Genomic DNA, 23,144 nt, shown 5'->3' with positions numbered 1-23,144 from the left:
CCTTTGGAAAATTCAAATCAATAATAAATTGCTGCAGATAAAAAGAGAGCCACAGTTGTGGACATCTAGTTTCAGGAGAAGCAGGCGACAAGAAGTGATTCTGGCAAGGCTCCGCATCAGTCATTTCATCCAACTTACCTGTATTTTAGGGGGGCTTAGAGGGGAACAGGTATCCTGTGTGTTATCAGACACTCAGCCTAAAACACTGATAGATCCAATGTCTCTCTATTACAGAAGATTTAGGAGAAGTCCAGTTGGCCTGCCTTCCTAAAATCCACTCATGCACACCTTCTCGATGGTAAGCCCTGTTACGTCACTTAGGTGGTAACGAATGTGTACAGTGGTTCTCTTCAAGACGCCTGGTCAGCGTGAAGAGGAAAAGACCAAACCCTCCAGCATATGACAGCATGACGAAACAAATGGCCCTCAGTCCCCAGCAGCTTTCACTCTCCCTCTTACGGCAGCGAGAGGATCAGAGTGGAAGCAGAGGGTGCTAAGAATCTCTGGGTACGACCAGGCTGCCATGCACGGAAACTGAACCTGGCCTGTTATAACATAAGATCACTCATCGGTGAAGACAGGATATTAGAGCTGGAAAAGGAATTAGAAAATGTTAATTGGAATATCATTGGTTTGGCTGAAACAAGAAGAAGAAATGAATCACTTATAAGTTTATCAAGTGGAAATCTGCTGTACACCAATGGAAACAGTGAAAGGAGTGAAGGTGGAGTTGGGTTTCTGGTTCATAAAGATTTTAAAAACAACATTTTGGAATTCAAAAGTGTGTCAAGGGTGTCAAGACTAATACTCAAGATTTCTAAGAGGTACAAGCTAAAGATTATAATGATTTATGCATCAACATCGAGCCATGATGATGAAGAGGTTGAAGAAATGTACACCGAAATTGAGAGTCTTCTAGATGAGCAGAAAACCCACTACACTATTATTATGGGAGACTTCAATGCTAAGGTTGGAAAAAGACAAAACAGCACAGAAAGGGGAACTATAGGAAATTTTGGAATTGGTGAAAGACTTGTGGAATTTGCAGAATCTCAAGGACTGTCAGTAATGAACACTTGTTTCAAGAAAAGGGTGAACAGAAAGTTGACATGGAAAAGTCCGAACGGATTAACTACTAATGAAATCGACTTCATCCTCACTAACAGAAGATATATTGTGAATGATGTTACCGTCCTGAATAAGGTAAATGTTGGAAGTGATCACAGAATGGTAAGAGGTACACTTGATATAGATGTAGGAAAGGAAAGGAAAAAACTGACTCGAGTAAATAATACAAAGGTCTTTGAGATAACAGAAGAAGAGAAAAAGCAGTATGTACTGGAACTTAAGAATCTGCAGAACCAGACTAACTTGGTTCTGCAGATTGCTCAGGACAAGATATCGATGAGGAATATTACACTTTTTGAAAGTGATAAAGCCTAAGAAACCTATAGGGAAAAAGAAATCCAAAGAAGAAAAAATTAGTCAAGAAACAGTTGTCATAATGAACTGAAGACGACAAATGAAAAGCAAGAAAAACACTGACAGGGAGAAAATTGAGTATACTGAGTTATGCAAAGCCATTAGAAAGAGACTCAGAGAGGACATAAGAAGATTCAACACAAGAAAAGTAGAACAAGCATTAAGGGAAAACAACGGATTTAAATCAGCAGCTACGAGCAGTAATACAGAAAGACAAATGATACTGAAACTGAAGAATAGCGATGCTGTACTTATAAACAGCAGAGAAGGCATAATTCAAATAGCAGAAGACTACTATAGAGAATTATACAAGGAGCATGGGAATGATGCCAGCAGTGGGGAAGATGGATTGCAAAGTAGCAACACATACAACATACCCGATATTCTTCCTGATGAGGTAGAACATGCATTGAAGAAAATGAAGAATCAGAAAGCCCCGAGGGAAGATGAAGTTACTGTAGAGTTGTTAAAATTGGGAGGAAGAGACATAACACAAAAACTGGCAAGGCTCTTCACAAAGTGCATTAGAAAAGGTGTGATGCCTAAGCAGTGGAATAATGCAAATATCTAAAAGTTGTTCACAAGGGTCATTACTAACAGATTAGAAAGAATACTTGATGAGAATCAACCGAAAGAGCAAGCTGGCTTTAGGACAGGATTCTCATCTATGGATCACCTTCACGTAATATCACAGCTAATGGAGAAAGCAAATGAATATAAAACACCATTATGCCTGGCATTTGTGGATTATGAAAAGGCATTTGACTCCATACAGCATAAGGCGATGTTTTGGGCACTGGAAAGACAAGGCATTGATACCCCATATATTATGATTTTGAAGAAAATATATGAGTGTGCTACCTCCTTTATTAGACTAGACAAAGACAGGAGGAAATTTAAAATTGAAAAAGGAGTTCAACAAGGAGACACAATATCTCCGAAGCTGTTTACTGCTGCTCTTGAGGAAGCTTTCAGAAGATTAGACTGGTCGCAGAAAGGAGTCAGTGTGAATGGAGAGTACCTAAACCATTTACGATTTGCAGATGACATTGTGGTCATAAGCCACGATCCCAAAGAATTAGAGGAAAATCTTAATCAGTTATGCACAGCTAGTAAGGATTTTGGACTAAAGATGAATATGGCTAAAACAAAAGTAATGATGAACAAGTATGCCACAGAAAGGGAAATAATGATTGAAGGAGCAGTAATTGAAAAGGTGGAGTCGTATACTTATTTGGGACAAGTTATTAGCTGTAATAATGATAAATGGCTGGAAGTCAAGAGAAGAATAAATTTTGGATGGATAGCATTCAGGAAATATAGTCACATACTGAAGAGCAATATCCCAGTTTGTCTGAAACGTAAAATAATGAACCAATGTATGCTCTCCACCATGACTTATGGTAGTGAAACTTGGGCACTCACCAAAAGAATGGAAGAGAAGCTGAGAACTACACAGCGAAGAATGGAACGAATCATATTGGGAATCAGACTGTTAGATAAGGAGAGAAACACATGGATTAGGCAGCAAACTCAAGTAAAGTACATTCTTATCAAAACTAAAGAATTAAATGGTCTTGGGCAGGACACATAGCTCGAAGACATGATGACAGATGGACTAAGAAAATAACAGAATGGTATCCAAGAGAAGCTAGAAGAAAACCTGGAAGACAAAGGCGGAGATGGATAGATGAAATTCACGAGTTTGTGGGTAGTAAATGGATGGCCAGTGCTCAAAACAGAAGGAACTGGAAAGTTGCTGGAGAGGCTTTCATCCTGCAGTGGATTGAAAATGGCTGATGATGATGATGATACCTGTATTTGCTTATGGGAGAGAACTCTCCTCGGTGTTTCTTTTGTCAGTCTCCGCTAACAAATTTCTCATAAAACACATTCTCATCGAATGTCTCCAACATTCAACAATCAGAAAATCAAGTTTTAGCTCTCTATCCAACTTACAGGAACCGTTAACCTTGTTACATGTTCTTGGCAATGAAGCAAATTTTGAGGAACTGTTCAATTATTTGAAACACAAATCTGTATAATAGACTGTGATCGTAATGACAAGCAAATCATGAACTGGCCCAAGAGGCCCTTGTACCAAAAAAACCTAAATACAACAACAACACCTCCAGATAAAAATCCTACTTCAACAACCAGTAGAACAAACAAGAAACTCTGAAGCAGATGAAAGTCATATTCTTAGTACTAATGTCATTGATACTGATGAAAATATATATCAAAATGATATAATTCTGGAAACTCATTCTGAGGATGAGATGGAACATTGGAAGAACATTCCAGAAAAAAGGAGGATAAAGTCAACAGGCACATGCAAGGCTCTTCTCGTAAACAGACAGATATACTTGGTAAGCCAAAACAATTCATTGGAATTGTCATGGACTTTGCGCTAACCTAGATGACATCTGTGACCTATTAGGTGAAGAAAAGTCAGTTTTCTTCGTTTCAAGAAACAAATCTGACCAATCCAATATAGTAATAGAGGCATGTGATGCAAGAAAGCAAGCGTATGAGCTTATGTAGCATCAGCCAAAAAAAAAAAAAAATTCACACAACCATTCCCTCTAAAGGTTTGTCCCGTTCCTCCTTGAATTTATTTATTTGATGAAGGTAAAGAAAGCCCACACGAGAAGCACGCAAAAATTCGGTAAATTTCCCAGTAAAAGTACTTTACCGTAACAGCATTTGTATTGTTGCTCGCTCAGTAAACATACAGTGGGTGCTATCGGTCAGGAGTAGAAATTGAATCCCATGGGAGATTGAAACCCTCCCGAAGAGGAGGGGTAGCCTGACCTTTTTTCTTTAGAATGACTGGTGTACTAGTGGATAAATTGTTTATTAACCTTTGCCCATACAAGAAGTACAGCAAACTTCAAAAAAGTTTACCGGTGAAACTACGTCACAAAACATTTTTTACGACGCCTGAACTACCAATATGACTCTGTTCGTGATTCTAAAAAAAAAAGAGGTCAGGTTACCCCCTCCACTTCGGGAGGCTTTCAAGCTCCTGTGAGATTGAACTTCTACTCCAGACCGATAATACCCACCGTCTGTTTACCGACTGAGCAACGATACAAATGCCGTTACGGCAAAGTACTTTTACCGATAAATTTCATCGAACTTTTGCATGCTTCTCATGTGCACTTTCTTTACCTTAGCCATTTATTTAAGCTATCAACTTCCACAATGACAGTTGGAAGTTTGTTCCAGCAATTAACCACCCACTGGCTAAAGGCAAATTTTCGCACATCTATTCTACAACTGTCTTTTCTCAATTTGAATTTATGCCCCCTTAGGTTTGTAATCTGAGCAAGCAGAAGAATCCCATCAGAATTCAGTGTGCTCAACCCATTCAAGGCCTTATACACCTCAGTTAGATCACATTGCAGGTGCCTAGTCTCCAGCTGCTGCAATTTGCAGAACTTAATCCACTCTTGGTAAGGGGATCCCTTCATTCCCCTCACCAGTCTTGTTGCCCTTCTCTGTACACACTCAAGCAAATCTACATCCTTCCTAAAATGAGACTGCCAGACCTGTACGCAGTACTCAAGGCGTGGTCTGACCATTGCCTTATACAATGGGATAACACCTCCTTTTCCCTGCTAGCAAAATTCCTGTATATTATTGACAAAACCCCATGACCTGCCCTGGCAGCCTGTCTGCATTGCTCAGAAAATTTCATATCTGAGTGCACAATCACTCCCAGGTCTTTTTCATTTTCTACCACCCTAAGTGTAGTACCACACAGTTGGTGTGGTTCTCTGGGGTTACTTCTACCCATATGCAGTACTCTGCATTTGTCAATGTTAAACTTCAGTTGCTACTTTTCAGCCCATCTGTCCAAATTTTCTGGATCCCATTGCAGTAGCACACTGCCATTACTGTCATTAACAACTCCTCATGTGTGAATGTAGATGCAAAATACTCATTCAGTTTGTTCGCTATCTGAGCAGGATCATCAACTGCCGAACCGAAATATCTGTCAATTAAACAATACATTCTATACTGCAATAAGGCCTCTAAGGTTGGGATTATTCATACCACAAATTTAAACAGATATGCCAGCCGTTTAAAACTGATTTAATAATAAAATAAAATAATACAAAAGGCTGTAAAATAATATTTACAAAAATTGATTATTTACAAAAAACTAGTTTAAAACAAAAAAAAATAAAATAAGTAAATACGTTTGTCTATATGTTAAAATGCATTAAAAATATAAATTTAAAAGCGATAAAAACACTATTGAAGCTTTCAGAGGTGTCTGCCTCCTTCCTCAGCAATAATGAAACTTAAGTGACACATCCTTAAATACCAGGTATTTACTTATTTTATTTTATTTTTGTTTTAAACTAGTTTTTTGTAAATAATCAGTTTTTGGAAATATTATTTTACAGCCTTTTGTATTATTTTGTTTTATTACTAAATCAGTTTTAAACATTTAGCATATCTGTTTAAATTTGTGGAATATGTTGTATACAGAAAAGACAGGAACTAGTTTAGACTACATGTGAATTCTGCAACATGTTCTAGACCTGTCCCAGTAACATTGGAGGCAGTTGTCATCCGTGTTTTTCAAGGCTTAGCAGTGACAATAGTTTCTCTGTATCTTTTGCCCAATCATGATTATACTATTGCTGAACTTGATTTAGTCAACCAATTACCTGGCTTTTTTTTATTATTATTATAATGGGTGACTGAAATAGACACCACCCACTACAGGGTTCAACACATATAGACAAAAGAGGACAGTTAATAGAAAAATTTTATAAATTTAACTTAACATTGCTAAAAAGTGGTGCTCACAAATTCATGCATATGTCATCTCGCTCTAGTGTGGCAATTGACCTTTAAATATGTTCTCCAACTTTATTTTCTCTCACAAAATGGAAATTGCACTCCTCCACATTGATCACTTCCTGTTAATTCTGTAAACTCTGGACAAACTCTCTACCCCTCAAACTGACATATGAACAGCTTGGAAATTTGACAAAGAAAATTGGATAAAATGTCAAAAAATGGCACATTTAGATATATCCATTATCTCCTCATCACACAAAGTTGATTCTGCAGTAGATTGTCACACAACAGATAATGGCAGCAGCAGAATCCACCATGCTTAATTTGTTCACTAAAGTCTGGCCTGTTCTGAAGTATGGTGAAATGGAGCTTGTAGTAATGCAAGAAAAGACAAGAATAATTATTGGAATGTATTTCAAAAACATCCAACCACTATTAAACTCATACATTTCAAGAAAGCGAGGGCTACAGCTCATTACATATGATGAATAAGTAAAAGAGAAGCATGGGCTTATTATGTTATAAATATACTATAAACAGATCCACAGATAAATCCTCAATCTGGAGCAAAATTAAAAGAATCAGTGGCAAATACCCTCCCAGGCGCCTCCGTAGCCAGGTGGGAAGGAGCAGCAGTGCGCAGCACACGCTTCTTGATTAGACCGGGGTTCGAGCCCGTCACCACCAAATAGGGGGGGATGCGGGAAGGTCAGGGAATGACCACCGCATATCCCGGAGCAATATGGCCTTAGTTGCTAATGCTCCTAAAATCCAAATAACAACAAAATAACAACAAATACCCTCCCATATGCACTCTGATACTGCAGATGAACAGAACAGAAACTTTGAGCTTCACGACATTGCTGAAGCTCTAGGTGCATCATTTGAATCACTTTCAGCTGTGACTGCATATGAACTGGTCATTCAACTGCATAAAACCTGGACAGTAAAGACCAAACTGAATTTTAATACTTCCTGCCAACTTCCATATAATCATCCTCTTATCTTTGCTGAACTGCATAAGGTGCTTACGCAATCAATACATAGTGCTGTAGGCCCTGATGGAATTTATTATTCCATGATTGTATATCTAAGTGTGGACTCCCTAACTGCACTTTTGCACCTTCAAACAGAATTTTTTCGGAGAACCATTAACCTACGAGCTAGTGACATTCTTATGTGTTGTGTGTGCCATTCTTATGTGTTAACCTTTCTGAAGCCAGATAAAGATCACACTGGCCCAAAAAATTATTGCTCTGTTGCCCTAAGTAGTTGTTTAGGGAAAACATTGGAAAATATATTCAGCACCAGACTAACTTGGTTCCTAGAGATGGAAAATATATTAATTCCAAATCAGTATGGCTTCCAAAAGAGTGGGTCAACACTTGATCTCATGATCAGAACTGAGGCAAATATTCAAGATGCCTTCCTCAGGAATGAACACTTAGTCATGATATATCTGGACATTGAAAAAGTTTTGATACAATGTGGTGATATAGGATCCTTCAAGATCTACACGAATCTAGCGTTTAAGGTAACCTCCCAAGCCTTATCTGTAACTTTTTAACTAATAGATCAATTTCAGGTACGTTTCCAGCCTGCCCTCATTCTACCTAAACAGAATTGAAATGTATTAGAAATGATCTTGAAAAATGTAGATCTCTGTACATGCTTGCAAAAAGGTTAATCAATGAAATATACATTGTATTTAAATTTTTTTTAAATATCCAGGAGGAAATAAGTGAAGTACCAGACATCGTATCTGGGTAGCTTGTTACCAGAGCCTGGACAGGTTTCTGGTCCTAGATATACTACAATCTTGAAACACAAGATAAAACAAAAATAAAATTGAAATAGTTTAGATATGAAATTATTTTTATTACTCGACAAATCATACATACATAATTCAATTTCCAAAGCAGGGCCTGTGCAATCTGCTTACAAATTAAATAGTATTTAAAGATTCGTCATCTGGGATTACAACTGGTGTAGAAGCACTGATTGTGGATGTTGAAGTTTGATTATATGGTGCAAATTCACTTGAAATTTTCCATTTCATCTTTATAAGCATTTTCTACAGTTTTGTTTCATGTATTTGGCTTTTGTTTAATAAAAACTTCATGTATTTTGTGCATCCATGTAACATGTTGCAAGCATCGGGGGCATTTTCCATAAAAAAAATCATTGATGTGCTACCTACACTTAAATGCATGAAGAATACTTTGTTCTAAACATTGGATTAAGGTGTAATTGAGAAATAAAGGGCAAATATATTGTCTTTGTTGAGAAGTTTTGCAGTTGCAAGGTAGTCTCGCAGACTAACAGTGAGCACTTGCTGCACAAAGTCCTTTTTGAACCATTCAGTGAAAACAGTGGTCATCCAAGTTCATTTATTAGCTTGGATGACTTATGAACCACAGGAAATACTTCAATCCCCTTAAATGGCTTAGGTAATTTGCACTTGAGGTGCCAATTGCCCATTATTGGAAAAAGTAAGATCCTCTAGGGCATTTAAGGGGAATTAACTGTTGGAATGGCAAGCCTCTCCTTTGTATGTATTTCCAGAATAAAGATGTTTAATCTTCAAGTCACAGGTACTTAATAACCTAACTTTGAACTATTCAGTGTGGTTTGAGAGTGTTTCATTACATTATTTAATATATGTTTCATCTGGTTCAATCTGTGATATGGATTTGTTCTGAGTTTTATCTTTAATCTAATTTTGCAAATTGATATAAATATGCTTCTAAAGCTTTATGGTCAGCAAAGGCCTTCTTCTCAGAAAATTTTAAGCAAACAAACATTGTTTGAATCTGTTGAACCACCCAGAAAGTTGAGTGAAAATTTTCACTTCAATCTTGCCTGATCCATGTTAGAGCAGTCTTTGCATGTTATAAAGTTTTTCACTTGTCCATTTATTTTGGTAGATCAGTGTAAAATCTAAGCAACTGTTCTTCCATTTCTTAAGATCATAAATTGTAGATATCATATCCCAAACTTTTCACTCATTCTAAATATTTTACAATATCTTTTTTCTAATTTCATACGTAACTCTACTTTCTTCTTTATATTCAGCAAAACATTTCTTTTTTTGGAATTCCTATTAGCTAGGGGCCTTTTAGACATGGCTAATTAAAAAAAAAAAAAAAATTACACTAATAAAGGTAACTTTGAACTAACAATATGAGCTCAAACAAAGCAGTGAGCCATGAAACTACTAACTGCATTCACTTAATTAGCCACTCACATAAATTGACCAATTTCAAAATACAGGAGATTCAAAATTAATTCAGCCCAAAATGAAAGAGCTAGTTTCTCTCATTTTGGTAACCACATGCAGTTTTGTTGCAGTGGAAACACTAGTAAGAGCAACCACTCTGTAAACAGTGTGGTCACACCTACACAAACTCATCCATACCAATTTGTTTGTGAGAAAGCCAATATGACATATTCTTGTTTGATGTGTGTTTATAGTCAAACAATACTTTTGTTCAAAATAGTATGTGAATGCCAAAGCCAAATTTTGAGAAAAATATTGTGTTCACCAGTACCAAATAAATTAACAATTTCACCTGTTTTCAGAAACAGGCAGAGTCTGTGATTAAAAAAAAAAAAAAAAAAAAAAAAAACCTGGGCACCCTTCATTGCTAAGCAAATAAAAATACAAAGATGTTAATCAGTATTTATTGCTGTTGGCCAAAAAATAACTGTGAAGGCTCACATTGCAGTCGGTATGTTTTATTCAATTTCACAAAGGGCTGTTAAAAATAAAACTGGCATCCCTATCGTATTCATATAGTACATGAATTTAAAGTAAAGAAATATCAATGTATCAGTGGCTTCATACCTTTTTTTTTTAATTTGAATGAAATTGGCATTTTGTATTGTGTTTTCTTTAGTAATGAAACTTGGTTCCACTAAGTGGTTACATCATTAGTCAAAACATAAAATAATGAAGATCATAATTTTTTATGAAATGCCCTTAAAGCTTCAATAAATTAGGTTTGATGTGCCATTTCACTTTACTGGGTGATTGGACAACTCTTCTTTGAGAATATGGTTGACAGAAATGTACACTAGGATTCAATACACCAGTTTATTATGCTACTTGACAATGATGAAAGTTGTTGGCTTCAGCAAGATGGCATGACTTGTCACACACCCTGTGAAACAGTGACAATGCTGAGTGCTTTTGTCAATCATCTTATTTGTAAAAATCTGTGACTCCCAAGATCACCAAATTATTATTTGTGAGGCTTGTTGAAAGGCAAAATACATGAACAACATTTGTACATTGGAGGAATTGAAAGCAGTACAGTATACAAAATGAATTTGTGAACACAGATGGTCACAGATTACAAAAGGGGTCATTGAATAATGATGAAAGGAGCTTGTGCATATATTCTAAAAAAAAAAAAGTTTACATTTTAAACATTTATAATATCTGTGCAATTAATTATTATCATTGTAGTTATTATAATTACTTGATTGCATAATTGCATAAATTTTTGTTACTGATGTTTGGGATGCATGAATTTTGAATTACTCTTAGTATTCAAGAATATCTGGAATTCAGGTCTTCTTGGATTTCTTGACTCCACATAAAAGGTCTTATAACTACATAAAAAATACACACATAACACAAACAACATATTATGATGAGGTACATGTAGCTGTTTGTTTATTTCATTAAATCACAAAGTACATATTACATTTCAATGTTTATTGAAATCTGGGAGGAAATAATTAAATTTTAATTATTGTGTACCAGTAACATAAATCGAGATATTCCAATAGGGTGGAAATATATGTATGCAGATGATCCTGCTGTTTCCTCTTAATCATTGAGCATGGCTACCGTTTAAAGACAACTGCAATGGCTATCAATTAATTGAGAGGAAAACTTTAGCAGTACACTTCTGTAAATTTGCCTCTCTTCATCAGAACTTGTCTTAAAACTGAAAGACACAGAAATAGCCATGAAAAATGCCATAAGACTATGGTTTAGTTTTATACACCAAACAAAATTTTCATAAACATATTATCCACCTGCGAACTGCATTCCTCCAGAAATTAAATATCCGTCTTGCAGCATCCTCAACGTCTTGGGGTGCTGACAAGCAGTCATTGCTGAATTTATATCATGCTCCAATCCAGACACGATTAGATTATGGAACTATAGTATATGCTTCAGCTGAGAGCATCATCTTACGATCTCTAAACACCATCCAAGTAGGCACCTAGTGCTCTTCTGTCTGCACTAGGTGCCTACAGAACCTTGCCAGTTCACGACTTGCACATAAAAGTGCATACCCCCCCCCCCACTTTATTTTGGAAGACAAAGCCTACTCTGCCAATATGCTGCAAAAATAAGAAGCCTTCCATCCCACCCTTGTTGAGTATATCTCAACCATCATCTTTGGCTTGCACTGTATGAAGTTAAGCTTAAGGAACCTAGGCTTGCTGGGATATATATCTTCAAGAAATAGTACATAAGTGGAAAATTGATCTCAACAAAATTGAGGAAAATACAAATATTCCTTTCCCTCTATGTGATAGACGTGAGCTAGACATTGATCTGTATTTTGCTCAGTGGTCAAAAAAGACTATTCTGCCAATTAATCATTCAATAGCTAATACTAATCATTCTTCAGAACACTCGGGAAAATTCATAATCTGTATTCCCATCACATGTAGTCTCAAAATCCCTTCCAGTTGAGTACAGCATACTTTCTGCAGTATTATATGCTATCCAGTTTGCATTAAATGATGTCAGTAATCTTCATTTTCTGCACTAATATATTTTTATTCACTCAGCCACACAGGGTAAACATCCTTTTACAGGAAAGTGGCATTCTAATCCATTTCTGTCAAAAAAATCAATCACTCTGAAATAACTGGTTGCTGTATCCCAGGACACTCCAGAATAGCAGATAACAACAAAGCTGATGATGTATCGTACTCCACATCACAACTACCAATCAAAACAACAATAGTCCCTTACACTAACTTTAGACCAATTATTAGAAGATCAGGCATGGAGAAACCAAACCAACAATAAATTTCATGAAATAAAACCTAATCCCCAAAATGGACTACATTATTAGAAAAAAAATCACTGAAAAGAAGTTATGCTTGCTAGACTGCATATTGGTGACACACATCATATGCATTATCATCTCTTAGCTAATGAAAATCTCCCTCTTTGTGCTCAACTCCAATTACAACTTTCAGTAAAGCACATTCTTTTGGTATGTCCTCAGCTCAGAAATTCCAGATTAGTTTGCTTCTGGAATTTCCTCTGCAGATTTAGAACTGTTTTTATTTCATTTAGTAAATCCGCTTTGATAAACAAATCTAACAAAACATGAGTTACATTAAGAAACTTATAAAGACACATCTTGGCCTTTGATGCCGTTGTTTCATAAAACCCTCAAGCAACAGCAACAAAAAGTTGAGCAAATATTACATTACAAGGTATATATAATGAAATGAAAAGAACTACTTTTATAAAATTAATTGGTAGCAAGTTAATTAATTACTTACTTTTCTCTTCTGTTAATCAAAGAAAATGGAAAAGTTCAATTAATATAAGGGGAAAAAAACTGAACATTCCTAAAATGTAACACACTGCATACATAACCTAATTTGTTTTTAATCCTTGTTTTTTTTCTTACATAGTCACAGATGTTTGGCTGTGATAAAATGAAGATCTAATTTGTCATTCCTTGCCTATCGGTATACAGTACTCAGCTTTCATTTTATCTGTTCTCAGGTTTGATGGATTGTTTTGTCTGTTTACATAAATTGTTCTACAGCGAGGATATAATTATTATAAGTGCATATATATGGAATGACCCATGTTCATTCTTTCTTTTCTCATTTTAATTCCTACTTTTGATGCATATCATTGTGTATTCATGGCAGCTTTGTGTCATTTGTACTATATCTGTGCCTTTTTTCTAAAGAGGTAATGGTATTGTGGAAAGATTTCCCTCTCAGCATAGCTACATCTTGAACATTAAAAGTTAAATGCAAATGACTGGGAATAAACAAAAATCTGCTTATTCCCATATTACCTGAGAAATATGAAATGGTATATAATTCATCTGTTTTCCAGTAATTGGAAGTTCAATGTTTATATAACTATATGAAATTATAGCCTGGGAATTGTTTTAAAACTCATATTTGTTATATTTTCACTTTCCTTATGTCTTACGTTTTTAATAAAAATAATCCTTCTGCATTATTATTAGTTTCTTTGATAATTTGTTATTAATGTTGTCATCAAATAAGAAATCCAATCAGTATTGTGCAGATTTTACTAGTGACAACATTTATTTTCCCATCAGATATAGAACAGCTTTCCAGTTACAAATCTGGGAGTTTGCAACTATCACTGCTGTCTTCATTTAGCAATTTTTCTGCTTCTTTATCCATAGGTAGCTTTTTTACCCCAGGATTTCATAGTATGTGAAGTTGAAGGATTTTTATCACAATATGTGAAACGAAAGGTGTTTTTGGAGAATAACAGAAACCTCGAGAATTCAGTGTAAAGGATGTCTTACATTGAATTTCTGATTAAAACATAGCGTCTGTGATGTGACGTGGAGACTACGGCTTTAAACTTGGGTTGAATATTTAATCCATTTTTTTAATAAATGCATTAAAATATAATTTAAAGAAATACATATATATCACCTTTTTTTTTTCTTTTTTTTTTTATTACTATGATTTGAAACAGCAACAATGCACAAAAGGAGAAGTAACCTTCTGCATGATCAAAAAATGGGTCTGCCTTGCACTTGAGTGTTATTTGATGTTCTTCGAGGTGTAGCAATAAAGTTCCCGGTTAGTGCAATAAAAAATAGCTCAAAAATGGTTTTATTTTTGCTAATGCTCCTAAAAACCAAATAACAAACAAACAAACAAACTTGTACATAGAACACAGAATTGACTTTCCCACTTTTGGGTAAATTCCTTGTGAATCACACCCTGTTTATCAAAAAGTATGATCAGCATTGTCTTGATCCTGGACTTCTGTAAACAAAATGTTTTGGGCCTTGGTGATGATTTGAAGTCCACTGAATGCTCTGATGTTTTTTTTCTCTGGGTTGTACTGAAACACCAAACACTCATCTCCAGTGACAATACAGTCAAAGAAATTAGGATTGTCTTGACAACTCTGAATGGAGTCTTTAATGATGACACTGCATTGCTTCTTTTCATCCATGAAGCTGCTGTGCGGCACAACTTTTGCACAGACCTTCCTTTTCCTACCATCTCCTTATTCATTTCCTCCGTTATCATTCTGAGGGTCAAATTATGGTCTCTCGCTACAATTTCCCAGGCTTTCCCAACTCTGTCCTCATTTAAAGAGGTTGATGGATGCACACTTCTTAGGTTTTTGCAAATATCCTCACATACATCTTTGAATTATACCATTCAAACACATTGGTATGACTTAACATTTCATACATTTCTGCTACATATTTTTCCCAGTTTAAAGCAAAATTTGATATTCGTTCATTGCTCCATTGAAAAGTCATGACAGAATATTAATGGTACTAACAGAATTGGTTGTTACTTGCAACCTGTCAGACTAGTGGACAATCTCTACCACTATCCGTTGGAGGACATTTGAACTACGGCATAACCCTCACAGTAACAGTACAGGAACGTTATTGTCACACCTTGTATATTGATGCATGCTAGCTTCTTTGATTGTGAGAAGAAAAAAGAAATATTCAGTGAATTGCTTCTTTATTGCTATTCAAATAGAGAAGAAACGGTGTTTCTGTTTTACAGTGAGTTGTCACAATTGAAGAAATATGGTTGCAGTGTTTTGAACATGAATTAAAATGGCAGCCTGCAGAATGGTGCCTGGTTATTATTTGCAACCTGACAATCTCTGTATCACCAGCTGTTGAAGGAATTTTGAACTACAGCATAGCTGCAACAGTGCCAGTCCAGAAACTTTATTGTCACACCTTGTATACTGATGCACACTAACTTTGATTGTGAGAAGAAAAAAGGAATCTTCAGTGAATTGCATCTTTATTGCTATCCAGATCGAGAACAGAGGGTATTTCTTTTATGCAGTGAGTTGTTGCAATTGAAGAAATATGGTTGCAGTGTTTTGAACATGAATTAAAGTGACAATCTGCAGAATGGTGCCATCTTTTATCACCCAAACTAGAAAGTTCAGCAGGAGCCAAGAAAAATGGAACAATTAGTTATTTCTGCTTACAGTTCCTCAGGTATTCTTTACATTTGTTAAATTCCACAAAGTTATACAGATAATAGAGAATATTATGTTTAATTCTGAAGGAGATTTTTGAGACCTTCATTGCAAAAGAAGTGACCAAACCTGTTAAAGCATGATCCATTAATTCTGCATGGTAGTGCATTCTGTCACAAAGCATGTATGATGATCAAGTTTTTGCCATCAGACATAAGATTTTATCCCATCCTGCCTACAGGCTACTAGAATTAGTTTCAGATTTAGATTTGTTTCCACAGTTAAAGGAGCTGTTGCGAGAGCGGGCAAACTACATAAGTAATTACTATGAAAAGATCGCTTGACAGTATTAACCATCTTCTCCCAACAATGGTAAATTGACAACATAACCGCCATTTTTCAGGTATTCATAAACAATACACATTCACAGGTATTCATAAATAACAGTTTATGAATACCTGTGAATGAATGACCTGTGAAAAAGTTATTGACCAGCCTTCCTATAATGTCATGTCCATGATGGCAGTAGTTTTTTAAATTTTATTTTTTAATATCATCCCATCTTTAGAAGTTCATAATGACAATAGATAGATAAATATTTGAATATATGAATAATGCTGCAATGGTGTTATTTTGACAATATAAAAGTACAATATTGTTGCCCTTTGTTCACATATTTTTCACAACATAAAGTGATAGTTTAAAAATTAGGAAAATTGACTGAACTTCATAAGAAGCAAGACAGCATCATAATGTAAAACCTTTTCAAATTACACTTCTTTGAAATATGAAACAGTGCTAATAGCTACAATAGCATTAACCCCAGCAATGTATATACAGTCAGTCCTCGAATAGCACGATAGTTGTGTTCCTAGAAACCTTCGTGCAATGCAAAATCATGCAATATAAACAACAGGCCCTGTGGGAAAATAGGGTTAGGTGCCGACCACCCAAGATTGAACACACATTTGTAACCAAAACATTACCAAACAATAAATAATCGTAATAAAATACTTGCATATTTTATTACGACTATTACATAATAAAATATTGCTAATGCTTTTGCTTCTATCGTAAGCAAACTTGTTTTTTGTTTGATTTTCTATCCAAACAGATGACAGCCGTTCCATCTTTTCCAATTCTTTGTGTCTTAATCTAATGGATTTTAATTACACTTTGAGTTGTTCCTGCTATGAAAGTTGTTTTTATTTTCTCTGCATTCTTTGTAATTCTCGGCATTGCCTCATTTAGGTCTGTAGCACGTGCAATATCACATGGTCTTTCATTTCGCTCAAAGCGTTTCACAATTTCATATTTTTTCTCTATTGACAGAGGCGGACTGGCCATAAGTCTTACCGGGGAAACCCCGGTCGGCTAGAGGCCGATCTGATTTTGGCCATAAATGCTAGTATGAGGCCACTATAAATTTTCCCGGGTAAGAATTTTTGATCCAGTCCGCCTCTGTTTATCGATATTGCTTTTCTTTTTCTCTCTGAATCTGTAGTGTCTTCACCAGGACGCTTCCTTTTCACACCTTTTAAGTATTTTACTCATTTTTAGGGAATAAAGCACAATTACAAATGAGGAGGCACGCTTGATACATATAAACAAAGCTGCACGGTGTAGCAACCGAATAAACAACACTGTAAAGGCAGAGATACACTATTAACACCTCACGTTTTACTAAATCACATTTCTAGGGGTTACTACCATAAAACAATAAAAAAATTTCCAGTTGCGTTTCTGCTAGTGGAATCTGTTATAAACTGGTAGTAAACTCGATCTAATTGCATTTGTGATTATACCGATATCTGGATTTGTGTTAGTTTTTATGTTATTATGGTGAAATGTGTTTCCCCTTCACTGATATAAAAAACATAAATACATTTTCAGAATCTTCTCTTCATTCCTATCGTGTTGCATTCGGTTGGGGTGATTCTGCGTTCGACTGCCATTTCTTGTAAACACAAAGGTGAATCGTGCATAAGCGAATTCGGTTCGTGTTATATAAGATATTGTTCCCCTATTTATAAATTGTGTATGATCAAATTCGTGTAGTGTAAACACGTGTTATACGAGGACTGACTGTAATCACTGCAAGTAAAAATATTTTACTTGTGATAACTAACAACATTAAGAAGATAACCATAACTCGAAAATGTTAACAGAATTGGAGTTTGTTTTTGCATGGTAAATTTTTAATCTCATCTTCACACAATGTAATATTCATTTTTGGTTTTAAAAAATTATAATTAATGCAATCAATATATATATATATATATATAAGTGCAGTTTTTCCACTCTGGTAGCTTACATTAGACTTAATTAATTTTTCTCATAAATATTGCTAATGCATAATACATCTTGTAACATTGTCTTGTGTATATATTTCTGTAGCTAATATTAAATTCGCCATTCATACATATTGGGGGTTTTTTTTAACTTTAATATTAGTATATCTTTATATTTTAATGAAACCATAGCTTATGTGTTTTGACTAATGACAAAGTTTAACATATAATTTAGGAAAGTAAATTCTTTCATTTTTTTCCCGAGTAATAGAATTTTTCTAAATACATTGTGGTTTTAATCATCATGAATTCTAATCAGTTTTATTCTTTTTTTTTTTTTTTTGTTTTTTGTAGCCTGCTTATGTGATTCACATCTTTCCTTCGTGCAGTTTTTCAAATGACAACTTGGCTCGTATTGCTCCAGACCTACTGCATAGTGTCAGTGACATTGCACACCTGCTAATCGTCATAGCAACAGTGTAATTACTTCAGCATTCCAGAGAAAGTGTTGGACAGTATATAGGAAAAAATTCCCACATGTTGTTCATATATATATATATATATATATATATATATATATATAGTATGAACACACACATATATATATATTTTTTTTTTTATTTTTTTTTTTTTATTTTTTTATTTTTTTTTTTTTTTTGCATGACTGACCAGACTTCTATCTTTTGCCATCCTCCAGACTACTAATCAAGGCCAGTAAATTGGTAAATTGACATAAAATTGTTGACATCTCAACCGCAAGAATTATTTCAAAAAAAAACTTGGAGATGTATGGGTGAAAAACATTTGTTTAGCAAAGGACATTTCTGTTGCCTGGAGGATCCGTGGCTACCATTATTTCAAGACAGGGTCAAGTATCAGTTGATGTCATGTTTGTGCATAGTTTTGCTTCGATGTGCAACATTTCCACTGCCATTTTAATTGTGAACCACTTCTCTTTAAGTTGGCTCTGCAGTTGAACTTTCGTGTTGGAAAATATGGTTATACCATAATGACTTTTAGCTGTGTGACAGACACATCCCAGCAGAGTTTTAAAATCTTCTAGCTTGTTGCACCATTTAGCATGTAATATCATCTTTCAAAGATGAACAGACTTATGAAGTTCTGAAATCTAAAGCTGAATATGTTGCTAGTTTAAAATGTCTCCCATAATGTTCAGCAAAAAAAAAAAAAAAAAAACTTTGTAAAGAAAAAATACTTCCATTTGAGTAGAGATTTTAACAAAACTTTCTCCCACATATTAAAAAAAAATTCTGTAAATTATCATAAATTTTAGGAAATACATAGTGTTTGCAGCCCATTTTATGTAAACTAGTAAATTAGGTTAGCCTGCTCATAACATCCATTTATGTGAAACAGTACAGACATAGAACAGCTCTGAAAGAAGCTATCTGTTCAGAAGTCTTTAGATTTTAACAAGTTATGAAAGTGAATGATGTACTTTTATTTAATGGTTGCACAAGACATGCTGCTCGTTTGTATTCTGTATGTGTGTGTGTGTGTGTGTGTGTGTGTGTGTGTGTGTGCGCGCGCGCGCGCGCATGTGTGTGAGTGCATGCGCCTGTGTATACTGTGTGTGTGTGTGTGTGTGTGTGTGTACATTCATTTGGTAGTGAGTGAAAGAATGATCTTGTTGCAGCTTCCGTTGTTGGGAAGGTATTTCTAAATAGCCATGTTACAGTAAGGAAACAAATTCAGATATAACTATGTTGGGATATGTCATACTGATTGTGTGGCCATTGAGTTGTACAAATTCAGCTAAGACAGCCAAGTTGCTGTTTTTGTATTTACCTCATTAGCCAGACATACAGTATTTTGTTGCACCATTGTATTACTTTAAGGGGCAGTTTGGCCTCAAGTTTATGTACAGAATCATTAGTCACAGTGTTTTTAGTGGTGCAAAAGCCAAGTTGTAAAGTTTCATTACTTATCTCACTCCTCATGTTTACTCATCAGACTGTGTGTTGGTCTGTGTAACTCTGATTTCATCTTGTTTGATCATGTATTTTGCAGATCAGTCACGTGAGTGTATATTTTGTAAATATGTGTATGGTATTTAGTAACTGTACATTCTTCAGTGAGAACAATGTTTTTCTGTAGATTGTTAGAAATCAGAACCGACTGATGCCCATGACATTATTGTCAAAGTATAAAATGTACATTGATTAGTGAGCCCAATTGTAAGAAATGTGGAGTGACTAAGAAACATGTTGTTCTTCACTGCTTTGCAGTCCGAGCTTACATTTGGGTAACTCACCTCTTGTTAAGTGCAGGCACTACTGGAACAGAGAGTGAAGGAAAGAAAACATGCCCAGTATTTTATTTTATTTTATTTTATTAATTTTTTTTTTATTTTTCATTTTTAATCTGTACAGGCACATCTCAATATACCAAGTCATCTACTGGCTATTGTAATTTACGTGTTTTCATTGCAACTGTTTCTCCATTTGCTCAAAGCCATCATTGCAAAGAGTAACAGCAGATATTTTCACTTCTTTCATTGTGATTTCCACCAAGTTCAGCTGCTCTATTTTTGATGTGAAAAATTTCAAGTGTCTATATTTTGTGTGTTTGCAGCCCAGTAAATTGTACATATTCTGAATAGGGCTGCTCTGGAATTAAAATTGTTTCTGTTCTCTGCTGCCACACTCAGAGCAGTGAGTTAAGTTATTCGTAAAGTCAATAAAACATTACCACAAATGAATGGTTGTTTATTATTAGCATATTTTAAAGACAAAATTGTGGAAGTAAAATCACAACCCATTTCTTGTGTGCCATAACTTATTATTCAAATATATAACTCATTTATATCAGATTCTTGTTTAAAATTTTAAGAATAATATCAGTGATTTAAAAGAAATTATTTTTTTTTCGATGAAATATTACTACAATTATTAGCATTAGCATTAGCATTAGTAGAGGCATTTGACGCAAGAAAGCAAGCTTATGCAGCATCAGCCAAAAAAAAAAAAAAGTAACATAAATAAATAAAAAATAACCACTTCCACTTCACCCCTCTGTTCGTTCGAAATACCTGTCCAGCTGAGCCTTAAACTTATTTAGGCTATCAACTTCCACGACAAGGGATGGAAGTCTGTTCCACCTACCAACCACCCGCTGGCTAAAGGCAAATTTCCGCACATCTATCCTACATCTGTCTTTCCTCAATTTGAATTTATGCCCTCTCAGGTGATTATTCTGAGCAAGAGGAAGAATCCCATCAGCATTGAGCATGCTCAAACCATTCAAGACTTTGTACACCTCTATAAGATCACCATTTATTTATATATTATATTTATATTTGGCTGCAAGTTGGAGATTGACTGGATAAAACTCCTTCAAAAATTTTTCTTTAATCTGGGACACACTGAAAGAAAGGTTTTAGCACTAAAGAGAGTTGATATAAATCCATAAAGTGAGTTTAACTTCTATCAGCAAACACAGCATATAAACTTAACAGATGCAATGAATTGGAAACAATAATTATAGAAGTTAAAGTATAACTAATACAGTGCAATTTATTACCTCGATTATTCACAATCACTGTGTGAAATATTTTATTCTCATTTATTTCAACATCATTGGATTCATATAGTTTTATATTTTTATGTACTATACAGATTATTTTAGAAAAATAATGGTTATTTTTAGAAAAATACGTGATTTTAAATAAACTAGTTTATTTCAGCCGTCAAATAACTTTTATATACTGTATGGAAAACTAAGATCTAGACCTGTAATATACAATAGTGTGATTACTAGTTATATATTTTACAGTTGGATTATTTTTATACTGATTGTCCTTCTATGGTACCTTAGCATCTTAGGCTGCATTGTGTTAGTCTGTTGTTTGCACAATTGTTCGCAGGCCGATATGCATATTATATGGGCTGAAAAGCTTGTAATCCACATTAGATTGGCTAATGTGGATTACGAGTCCCAAGATTACAAGCCAATCTCATGTCCCTCCACATGAGATTGGCTAATTGCAGCTCTAGTTGAGGAGACCTCTGAGAATTCCCCCCATCTTCAAATGGAATTTGAACCTTGACCTCTCCAAATGAGTGACAAATAACAAAACCACTCTACCATCACTAAGGACATTATACACTAAAATACAAATTAGCCGAATTTTATGAATGCATATGGATATGCCTTTTGCAAATTTCATACACCTAGATCTTATTTCATAAAAAATATCACAAAATTGGCACAGCAGTGGCCTAACTCAGATTTAACTGATCTATTGCATATGATGTAATTAGCAGTGAGACCGAGTTAAAAAATTGTAGCAATCATAACTGGTAGAGGGAACAAAACTTCTATTAATTTTTCCTCTGTGCTTTATATTTTTTCAGTAGTTATGCTAATAATAATATTTAACTAAAATTCAATTTCTTTTAAAATTATTTAAACTTGCTAAATACAATCAAATAAAATTTAATTGATATGTTGATTAAAATCTTAAAATGTCAAGCAAATTGGAAGTCATACCTTAAACAGATCTAGAAACTTATTAGGAAGTTGTTAGACTGGGCTTTCTCTGGTCATCATTATTCTGTCAGGATAAGACTCTTGACTATCAGTGTTACCTGAGATGCTATGTGCATTGCCTCGGCTACCGGGTGGGTTTGGTAATTAACACACTTTAATGAATGATGTTCCAGAAAATGCGTCTACCTGGGTGATTGTCTACTGGTACTGTAATTGGACATTTGACCTCGTATGTCCTAAAATTCCTCTCAACGTCATGTTAAGCAGAATCTGCAATTTGGATCATACATTGTGACTAACTCACTCCAAGATCCCCTTATATATTATAGTCAGATCTTGAAATACCACAAATAAATATTATGGTTCCTTTACTTGGATCTTTTACTAAGGATAACATGTAGCAAGAGAATAGGTCAGAGGCAAAGATACTTAAACAAAACATAATTTATTCGCTAGAGATAAACGGTAGAATATGCACTTAAGACTAATGGTACAGGTTTGAAAATATATTAAGTGTTCTTTGTGTAGTCCTCCTTTGAAATTGCTCGTACTCTAGGATTCATTTCCCATCTTACAAGATTATAGGTGTATATGTATATACAAGTACTGTACCGCATCAATGTTATAACAATCTGAGTTTGAGGAATCGCATTAATACAAATGGATCTACCTTTTATGTTACACTCTAATTAAAGTATTGTATCATGCAATATTACATCAGTAAATGTTCCTAACAAGGAAGGATGCTTCTGTACTGTGAAATTAGGGTAAGAAAGTGATGGACTTATCAGCTAGGA

At 34.8% G+C, this 23,144-nt stretch overlaps 1 protein-coding gene across 1 annotated transcript in view; it reads left to right on the top strand.

Annotated features, from left to right (window-relative positions):
* spen (spen family transcriptional repressor split ends) overlaps window positions 1–18,366 on the top strand; it is a 575,365-nt gene extending 556,999 nt beyond the window's left edge. The window contains exon 20 of the mRNA XM_090382996.1: window positions 18,190–18,366. Coding sequence (XP_090239122.1) covers window positions 18,190–18,318 — 129 coding nt within the window. The 3' untranslated portion in view covers window positions 18,319–18,366. The remainder of the gene's footprint in view (window positions 1–18,189) is intronic.
* Window positions 18,367–23,144: the final 4,778 nt, after the last annotated feature.

The sequence above is a fragment of the Mastigoproctus giganteus genome, chromosome 10 (genome assembly GCF_048544385.1).
Source record: "Mastigoproctus giganteus isolate SK-2022 chromosome 10, ASM4854438v1, whole genome shotgun sequence".
Taxonomy (NCBI): domain Eukaryota; kingdom Metazoa; phylum Arthropoda; class Arachnida; order Uropygi; family Thelyphonidae; genus Mastigoproctus; species Mastigoproctus giganteus.
This window is presented reverse-complemented; position numbering and strand designations above follow the sequence as displayed.